Source organism: Dufourea novaeangliae, unplaced genomic scaffold (assembly GCF_001272555.1).
Source record: "Dufourea novaeangliae isolate 0120121106 unplaced genomic scaffold, ASM127255v1 scaffold554, whole genome shotgun sequence".
NCBI lineage: Eukaryota > Metazoa > Arthropoda > Insecta > Hymenoptera > Halictidae > Dufourea > Dufourea novaeangliae.
The window spans coordinates 1-10880 of record NW_015374420.1 but is presented as its reverse complement, the minus strand read 5'-3'; the positions used below and the strand labels follow the sequence as shown (position 1 = coordinate 10880).

At 40.3% G+C, this 10880-nt stretch overlaps 1 protein-coding gene across 1 annotated transcript; it reads left to right on the top strand.

Annotated features, from left to right (window-relative positions):
- Positions 1-6613: 6613 nt before the first annotated feature.
- Positions 6614-8080, top strand: LOC107193041 (tigger transposable element-derived protein 6-like). Its single transcript, XM_015582415.1, has one exon. The coding sequence runs from the start codon at positions 6614-6616 to the stop codon at positions 8078-8080; it is 1467 nt and encodes a 488-aa protein (XP_015437901.1).
- The last annotated feature ends 2800 nt before the right edge of the window (positions 8081-10880 follow it).

The following is a 10880-nucleotide window of genomic DNA, read 5'->3' as shown; positions in this document are numbered from 1 at the left end:
CGCGAGCTAAGTCGCGGAGACAAGGTATGTCTCTTCAAGAAGGCGCTATACGGTTTGCGTCAAGCCGTACATAGTTGGCATCAGAGATTGTGCGAGGAACTGAGGAAATACGGACTTCACCAATCCTCTTTCGATCCGTGCGTGTTCTATTCGGGCCAAGGCGAGGACATCATGATGATCGCAATATACGTGGACGATATCCTCGTGGTGTCGAAGAAATTACCGAACATCGAACGACTCAAATCATACCTGATGAGCAAGTTCGAAATCAAGGATCTCGGCGAAACGAAATACTGCCTAGGAATCGAAATCTCCCGGCACAGTGGCGGCATATCACTGAATCAGACAAGGTACATAAAGGAAATTCTGGAACGATTCGGGATGAGCGATGCGAAGACAACTCCGACGCCGATCGCGCCTGGCGTCGCACTCATAAAGACCGATACGAGCGCGGGCAATGCCGGGCCGAACGGGAAGCTGCCGTACCAGGAGTTTGTTGGTGCACTCATGTACTTGGCGGTCTGTATGAGGCCCGACATCGCGTATGCCGTCAGCTTTCTCAGTCAATTTAACTCGTGTTTCAATTCAACACATTGGGTGGCCGCAAAAAGAGTGTTGAAATACTTAAAGGGCACGTTGGACGTTGGTTTATTTTACAGATGCAGCCGAGAACCGTTAAGAGGATTCGTTCATGCGGATTCGGCGAATTGTCCCGAGGACAGGAGGTCATACACGGGATACGTTTTTCTCCTCGCCGGAAGCCCCATATCCTGGGAATCCAGAAAGCAGCCGACCGTGGCCCTGTCCTCAACAGAGGCCGAATATATGGCGCTGGCCGAATCAACCAAGGAGGCAGTCTACAGAAAGGGGTTCCTCATGGAGCTCGGCTTCACCATGTACTCTGACGTGGAGGTTTTTGGCGATAATAACGGATCGCAAAAGTTAACAGTTAATCCAGTTTTCCATAACCGAACAAAACACATCGATGTGAAGCATCATTTCGTCCGGCAGGCCGTGCGAGATGGATACTTGCGAATCGGGTATACGCCTACGGAAGGCATGTCCGCCGACGTGCTTACAAAGGGTCTCTCTGGACCGAAGCATCGTAAATGTTTAGAACTTCTCGGCGTCGGCGTTTTCGCATCGAGGGGGAGTATCGGCGCATCGCCGTCACGTTGACGCACAGTGGTCCGGATCGTAAAATTTGGTGACATTTTGCCAAAAAATGAAATTTCTCATATTGATATCTACTTACGTTGTGTTGCTTCCTAGATGTCCATTAGTCTTGAAAATAATAACAATAATAAAATGTAATAAAAATTGTAGTTGTAATTAACTCTTAAAGTTGAACATTTGAGAGGTAGTATCTTTCATCCGAAAAAATTACTCCGCTTATGTGAGATGTCCTGACGACATCGTTTAATATTTCCTCTCCGTTTTTTTTTTAAATAAATAGTATTCTTTTGTTTTAAAAAACCGTGCCTTCCATTAAAAATTATTGTACATTATGTGCTAAAGAATAGCCCTCAATGAAGTAAACAAAAATTCTCATAATCCTTTAGCATTGACAAGGAATATGTTGTAAGTCCCAAAAAGTCCCGCACTTTTATAAATTGGAACTTCTTTGTCACATTCTCCCCTACAAAACTATGCAAGAATCATGTCCCAATTCTTTCCAGAACTCAAATTATTACTGTTTGAAGTCGTATGCGTTGCGTCGTTTTAAGTATACGCATCCGCATCTATCGTTGGAACTTCGCAAGGAGGTAAGCGTTTCTTTTAGGGAACTGTTTACGTTATACACACTTCAACTGTTTATACTATGCTGCAGATAACGTTCAACTGGGGCTTCGATTTTCTGTCTGCATTGGATTCAGACAGTACCATTCGAGCCTGCATCGTGAAATATTCGAAGCATTTTCTGAAAATATAAAAGTTACGTTTAAGCTTATATCTTGTTTTGTTCGTTTGAGGATTCTGTTTTTGTTTTCTTTGTATTTAGTGTATTAGTGTGTATATTTATACATTTAGTGTTTAGTATTTTATATATATTCTGTGTTTTGTAAAGTTTAAGTTATATATAAGTGTGGGAGACGGATAGCCACTGTGCGAGGACTAGGACAAAAACGTGTCCTCGCCAGCCGATAAGACGCGCACGCGGGCCGTTGGCTGATGTCAACGGCACGAAGCGTAAACAATACATGGATGCGTGCGATAGGTGAGCGACCGATGAGTGCGAATGTGAGAGTGTGTGTGCGAAAGAGAAAGAGACAAAGGGCGATAAAGCGCATACGTAGCCGAAAACTGATATATAAACCACGAAGCAACGAGAGAGAGGGACTTTTCTGTAAAACAGCGAGTATTGCGAGATAGCGAGTATTGTGAGATAGCGAGAATCCATCCGAGATTATCAAGTACGAATTTGATCATATTAATAAAATTACTTACACCCGTAAACACGTGGGATAATTGTCTCAACCGACAACCCGATCAAAATCCCTACATAAGTTTTGTTTTGTTTTACATTATTTTATTTGTATCTGGTAAGTACGAAAATACTTTAGGGTTTATTATATGAATTATTTTCGACATTTAACATATTCTTTTTTATTATTCAAATATTAGTTGTTTAACGGAAATGGATACTTTTCGCAAAAACAAAGATTTATATTTTATATTACGTAATGCGAAAAAAGATATGAGTGACTACTCGTTTATATGTGAAAAATTCTGTGGGACAACTGACATCTTTTCGGAAAGCTTGAAGGCATTAAAAACAAATTTTTAAAAATTTACTTTTAAGTTAAAACAAAAGTGGGTCCAATCTCGTTACACGGAAACCGTATTCTTAAGTTATAATAAGGAATGGTTAGAAAGAAATTTCATGTACCCAAATATTCCAGATATTCCGTCGACATCTACAACAGTAAGATCGCGGCCATCTGTAATATCTATCCACAAAGGGAAAAAATTATTTTCTGTGTGTAGCAAAAGAGAAAAGATACGAAGAATGCGGTCACTTGTTACAAATTTTTCCCTGGATGAATTGTTAAATGCAACAAAAATGAGTATGAGAAACCATGGCATGCATAAAAAGGCCCGTTTGCTTCAATATTTGCAGAATAATGAATGCAGTAAAAGTATTGAAACTGTTTTGAAAAATAGATGTGTAACAAAAAAAGGGATGTTCAGTGTAGAAAAAGCTTTAAGCATTTTTGTTATGGCAGAGTTTTCTAAATTTCAATACATTACGATTCGAAATGAATCAATAAAATGTAATAATAATCAGTGGCCATCATATTTTAACTTATTAAAAGAAAAAAATAATTGCTATCCACTGTTCGAGATTCTGTAGAAGTTTCGACGGGGGAGAGGATGACGGTTCCCGTTCCACGGCGCGAGCGGATCGCGTCGTACCGAGTGCTGACGCGTGTCACACCATCTATGTGTCTATCGTGTCACACACCGTCTTCCGCTCCCCAACCGCCATGCTTTTGCCGAATTGTGCGAACTTCCTTCTTCTCGTACGGGCTGTCGAACTGGACGGACGTGTGTCTCTCCTCCGTCGTGCCGTCGAATAATCCACGCGTGCTTTAGCCACTCGTTTGTGCTGGCGAGTTGGCCACGCGTGTTCTTTTAACTTCTCGTTTGCGCACAGGCTAGTACTAAGCCTTCACGAGGACACTGTGTTGTTAATCGGACGAACCGTAAAGGTAATAAAGACCCGTTATGTAAGTGTGTACGAAAATTCAAACCTAACCTTACATCCTCGCTATTCATGACCACGTGTGCTCAATTCCGTTCCCGATCGGCACTTTTGCGAAGCGGGCTGCTACACTCAACCCACTTCTTGTAACGTTATTTTACTTGGCGATCTTTATTCGCAACACCACAAAAGAATACAGTAGAAATTACAGAAACCTACGCTAAAGTTGAATTACAAAGTTTATTAAAATATAAACAGACTTGTAAAAAATATTGAAAAGTTTAAACAGACATGTAGAAAATGCACAATTAATACTCACATCCAAATGGGGTTGTGATGGAGCGTCTGGGCAGCAAAGGTACAAACAAACATTACATACAGACAATATAAACGAGGATACTGTTTTTGTTTCAAGTTTAGTACCTTTAAGACTTCAGAACAAATTGAATTCTGAAATAATATGGGAAAACCCACGACCATCATCGCCCTGGTTTTGTCGTCCAATTAAATTTGAATTTGTTAAGGAAACCAAAGATGTCATCGATAAAGAAATAAATCGCGTTAATAAGGAAATACAAAATTTAAAAAAAAAAAACTAAAATAAATAACAATGAAGTAGAACATGCATTGTCTCTAACGATGGTGGACAATAAAGTATGTAATGCATTAACAAACACCACATCTGCAATGCGCTGTTATATTTGCAAAGCAAAACCAACCGAAATGAACAATTTAGATGTAGTCAGTTCCAAAATTTCTGATGGCAATAATTGTAAATTCGGAATATCTTCACTGCATGCGTGGATTCGATGCATGGAGTGTTTGTTACATATATCATACAACATACCATTTAAACAATGTGTAACGAATAATTCGTTACGGCGTCCCCGCGCAACGCCAGCGAGGCACCGCGAGGCAACTACCGTCGCGGCCGCGAGATGGCTACGCGCGCCTCGCGGTTCTCGCCGATAAGATTGTGCCTCGCGGCTACAAATACCGCAGCGCGAGGCACAATCGGGGCAGATCTCGACTCCCTGCGCACCGGCTCACACCGACCGCAAACGAGCTCTCTGCTTTTTGATCCGCCAAGGTACTCACTCACTGGGGCGCTGTCCCAGTGGCTGCAGGAAGCCTTTAACCAGAGGCCCTCCGACAGTGTCGGGTCAAACCCACTGATCGGGCCATCCCGACCCCTCTTCCCCCATAGGCAGTCACCTAAGGGGGCGGGGACACCACGGGTCTCCTCCACCCGACCGACGGAACGGCCCCAGGCCGTCCCACGATCGAGGGCAAACCTTCCCTCCACCACGCCGCCTGAACCGCCGCGTCCCGACCGCCGCACCGCCGACCGAGGACACCGCCGCGCCGACTACCGCCGAGCCGCCGACGCGTTCCGACCGCCGCGCCGCCAACCCAGGGCACGGCCGCGTGCACTTCGCCGCGCCCACCGACTGCCGCCGCATTTACTCCGCCGCTAGCCCGTAAGACTAGGATATAAGGACCCCCGAATCTTGTAACCCCCCCCCCCCCCGAAGACAAATAAAGCTACCGGTTAATCAAGCTACACTCGTCTCATTCGTTCGACCCCTGGCAGCCGACTGAGCTGGCCTCCTTCCTCTGTCCCGCCGCGACATTCGTCGCAAATGGATTGCAAGTACGGCTGAAATTAAGAGAATTCATACGGAAAGGAGAATCAAAATTCAAGAGCAATTTAAAGAAAGAATGGGACTACTCATCGACTTTGTTAAACAAGGATGGGGCTCTTCGAATGACGGGAATACCGCAAGACGTTTTTTTCAAAATGCAGAACTTTCTGCTGAAATTACCGAAATCGATATAACATTAATTAAAAAGTTCCATACGATATTACAGGTAAGTTTCTCTCCGCATCAAATAAAATGTTTTAATTGTTTTAATATTATTGTTAATTAAAATATTCCAAACCACATTACAGACAATTTCCTCACCACACCAAATAGATATTGCAGCATTTCAAGTGTATAGCCAGAATACTGCTAAATACTTTATAGAACATTATGGTTGGTACTATATGCCGGCCTCCATTCATAAATTGCTTATACACGGAGGAGAGATAATAAAGCACGCATTATTGCCAATTGGCCAACTCTCCGAGGAGGCACAGGAAGCAAGACATAAAGATTTTAAAAAATTTAGAAACAAAAATACTCGAAAATTTTCAAGAACAGCTACAAACGCGGATATATTTTACAGATTATGTTTAACTTCTGATCCTCACATATCAACGTTAAGAATTAAATCTTGTAACAAAAAAGGTAAACAACTGGATCCTGAAGCTATACATCTGATTATTAAATAAAAAAAGTAAAATCAAATGTTATTATAGCAATAATAAAATACAACGAGAACTTCATTTATTATTATTTTTTTATTTGTTTAAATATGCCATTGCTATTTTCATAATTTCTGTTATCCAATCTATAATACAACATCCCTTCATTATTCAGTATAAATTTCATTCCGATACCTCTTATACTTCAAAAGTTATTCAAAAATGTCACCAAATTTTACGATCCGGACCACTGTGTGACGGCGCGGCGCGGACGATGCGTATTCGCGACCGAAGAGCCTCGGGCATCTTCGGCGTCACGTGACAGAATCGGGCGCGATCGGACCTCCTGCGCATTCGACGCCTCGCGCCCCACGATCGTGATCGTTCACTCTTTCGAACAAAGCGTCCGCCACTGCGTTATAGTATTTGTAACCACGTTTCTATATAATCAACCACTGAATGTGAGTTGGTTGTTTGGGGTCAAATGATCCCTCTCTAGTATGGTAAAATGATCCCAGGAATCATTTTACCCATATGCTGTGTTATTGTTTTTTGTTTTAGTTACAGCAATGCCCCGTCAGTATGAAAGAAAAACAATGCGTCAAAGCTGGAGCGAAGCTTCAATGACAAGTGCTCTAGAAGCTGTTGAAAAAGGTTTGCCTTATAAAACAGCAAGTAAACAATTCTCTGTACCTGTGATGACTCTGAAAAGAAGAGCCAAAGGAAAAAATATCCATGCTATAGGTTCAATAAAGCTTCTGGGGAGCAAGCGTACAGTTTTTACACAGGAACAAGAACACGAACTTGTTCAACACATACAGGATATGGAGTCCAGAATGTATGGTTTGACGACTCGAGACATCCTTTCTCTCGCGTATCAATTGGCTGAGAAAAATAAAATAAAACACCCCTTTTCTACGGAAAAGGGTAAAGCCGGTATTGACTGGCTAAGAGGATTCCGCAAACGAAATCCTAATATCAGTCTCCGCACTCCCGAATCAACATCGGCTGCGCGAGCGCGTGCTTTTAACAAGCCAGTTGTTGATACATTTTTCCTTACGTTGAAAAACATTCAAGAAGAACATTCATTCCCTTCACATCGCATTTTTAATGTTGATGAGACTAGTTTAAGCACTGTTCCTACGAAAAATACAAAAGTGTTCGCAAAAACGGGTCGTAAACAGGTGGCAAGAGTAACGTCATCTGAAAGAGGCGATACAACTGCAGTTCTGTGCATGTCAGCTTCTGGCAACTTCATACTACCAATGCTAATTTTTCGCAGAGTTCGGATGAAAAATGAACTAAGGGATGGTGCACCTCCAGGGTCTGCTTATGCATGCAATGCGTCAGGCTGGATGAAATTGGAAGTGTTCGCACAGTGGTTTGAACATTTTTTGACCCACGCAAAACCGTCTGCCGAAGATCCCGCACTTTTAATATTGGACGGTCACCTTTCACACACCAAAAACTTAGGCGTCATATTAAAAGCAAGACAACATAATGCCACTATTTTATGTCTGCCACCACACTGCACGCACAAACTCCAACCGCTGGACGTTGGGGTGATGTATCGATTAAGCGTATACCATAACCAGGCTTTAGAGAAGTGGATGAATAACAATCCTGGAAGAGTGGTCACAGTTTTCCAAATAAGTAAAATTTTTGCTGAATCTTACCTGAAAGCTGCAGTTCCTTTAAATGCCATTAATGGATTTTCAAAATGTGGTATATTTCCGTATAACCCTGATGTTTTCTCTAATGTCGACTTCATTGCTGCTGAAACGACTGAACAGTCTATGGAATCTGACACTTCAAGACCAACTCCTTATATTGGTTCAGTATCTAATACGATACAGCCTCCAGCTTTACCTATTGCTTTCCATTCCTTCCCGCAGGATACAATTATGCAACTATCTCGTCAAGCTACACCATCACCCACATATGCAGAACAAAATAATTCACCATCGCTCTCTATCATTACAACTTCACCCTCCACAATGCATAATCCCATGTCACCGATTCCATCAAGTTCCTTCGCTAATTTTACTCCAAGCAATATTTAATCAATGCCAAGAATATCAGGGAAAAGAAGTCACTCTAGGAGAGTACGAGGTAACGCATCAATAATAACTAGCACTCCCTACAAAAATCAATTGGAAGAGGAAAGAAAAAAGAACACTAATTTGGAACGGAAACGAGCTTTACGCCAGGAAAAGAAAGCAAAGACTTCTACTATCTCCCAAAAAGTAAAAGGGAAAGGAAGGAAGAAAGGGACCAACCAAAAAAGAAATAGTAAAGAAAATAGGCACCAAATATCGGAATCGTCTTCAGACGAAGATGACACAGAATGTCTGTTCTGTAATGAGAAATATTCGAGAGACAAGGGAGGTGAAGAGTGGATAAGATGTTGTGTCTGCTTGAAGTGGGGGCATGATGATTGCGTTGGGGTAGACAACAACAATGACGCTGATGACTTTACCTGCGATTTCTGCCTCCAGGATCGCTTCGCTGGTGCACAAAAAACTTTGCGTCTGTGAAACTGATCTTATTTTCTTATGTTTATTGGTTTATTTTAAGTATTTCTACTCAGTTATTATGTACCAAAAATTATCTATGTTTTTATTTTTTTATGAGCTTATTTTATGTTCGTATATTTTATAATTGAGTTTAATTCCTGTTTTTATTTAAATAAAATGTAATAAATGAGATGCTTTTTAATGTTCGTCTTATTTACTGTCAGTAGGTATAAAATGATCCCCGGGGATCATTTTATACACATACATGTACAAAATGATCCTTAAGCATGTCTTCAGAGAAATGTAAATAAAACATATAATTGATCAGGTAGCTAAATTTTATTTAAGCCAATGACAAGATAAATAGACTAACTTCCAAAAACTACTTTACTTTTATTTAAATAATGAGCATTTGTATTTTTTATATGAATTACGCCTTACAGGGATCGTTTTATACACCTTTCCCCTATACATTTTTATTTATGCTTGATTCCTTACGTGCTTATCGCAGAAAACTTTTGTGCATATTTAAAAATTCATGCGTTTTGTTACGTTGCTCCTCGTTGTTTACGTTGCCGAGTGACGTACCGAATTTCGGCAGAAAAACCCGAAGGGGCAGCGCAGATGGACAAGGGAGACGACAGTGAGCATAGTGGGAGAGGAGTGGGGGTACTTAGTCCCACGATTCTGGCATCACTGGGCATCAGATCACAGTAACGCTTCACCAACGTGAGTAGTGAGTACACGAAAAAAAAGTGAGTATTATAATACCGTACAGTGTAAAGCAATGTTTCCGAAAGTGTTGTTAAACACTGCCGTAAAGTATAGCATGTTACAGTGTAAATATTATTTATGATAAGGTCTTATATAAATAATTTTATTTAGACATGGACAATGTGACAGAAACTGTGATGGAAGTCTCCGAACCGGAACCGGAGAAAAAAGAAAAAGAAAAGGAGAAAGAGCAAAAGTGTGAATTAGAGCCAACAATGGCAATTGTAAGTAAAAGTGTTGACTTTTAGTTATTGTGTACGTATGTGAAAACTCTGCTCTTGCTCAGCCCTGTTTTAGATAATTACCGCATTGTCATGAAATGATTCTTGGTTTCATTATTTGTTTTCTTATCGTATTATTAGTTTTATATCGTATTCTTCAATATTGTCGATGATATATCATTTTTATCACAATTTTTACTTCGATAAAATTTTTGCCAAGATGTTTATTAGATAAACAGTTTTGCTCAATTCTGTGCTCAACTCTGCTCATGAGTACTCGAGTCTCTCACCCGGTTCAAAGGAATAGTCTATTTCGAATAAAATGGTAGTACATGCATATGTATTTTTGTTCGATATTTTTGGAACGTCCTGTATATGTATATCACAGGTGGGTAACTAATCGCTCACCTCTGATATACAGGGTGGCCCACATAACACTTAACAGCTCAATATCTCGAAAACTATGCCATCGATTTTAAAGTTCTTGATCATAAATTGCATGAATCTGAAGGGCCTTTCTAACTACATAAACGTGAAGTGGCCCCCCCTTCCCCTTTAAGGGGAAGGGGGTACCTTTATAATTTTAAATGGAACCCCCTATAAAACGTTACATATTTAGATTCTACAGGAAAAAACAAGTAAATTTTGTTTAAAACATTTTTTTGTCAGATATTTCCATGATGAGATATAACAGCTTGAAGTTTCGACTTGTAGGTACTTACTTGAAGCGCTCGGAAATTGCGTTATTGAATTACCTATACGCGCTTGAGTCCTTTGCTTATTCGTGAAGAAACAAAAACAATAATAATTACAATTCTTGAGTTTGATTCAATTATCCATGAAAACGATCTCAGTTTAGAGCTGTTATTCAAGCAGTAACATTGGGATTATGGCTATTTTTGATACAGAAGTGAATATGTTATTAGTTTTAGGTGAATGCCAAAAAAATTATCGGCGTGCAGCAGTGATGTTTTTTGAACGTTATGGGATCGAAAAATCTCATGTAACATTTTATAATTTAGAAAAGCGGCTTCGTGAGCATGGTGGATTGTGTAAAAAATCGAAATTTCAAACTGTTATATCTCATCATGGAAATATCTGAAAAAAATGTTTCAAACAAAATTTACTTGTTTTTTTCTGTAGAATCTAAATATGCAACGTTTTATAGGGGGTTCCATTTAACCCTTTTCGTACCGAACGACGACATATCGTCGTTCGGTGCACTTGCCAAAAATACCAACGACGATATATCGTTGCGCCTCCGTTGGAGTCTTATTGTACTCATCACAAGAGGTCTGTGTTTCAAAATAACTTTATAAAATGTTAAAATGGTTCATATTCGATGCAACACA

What these genes read in the sequence shown, in the direction of transcription:
- LOC107193041 (XM_015582415.1), top strand. Translation starts at nt 6,614, where the DNA reads ATGCGTCAAAGCTGGAGCGAAGCTTCAATGACAAGTGCTCTAGAAGCT.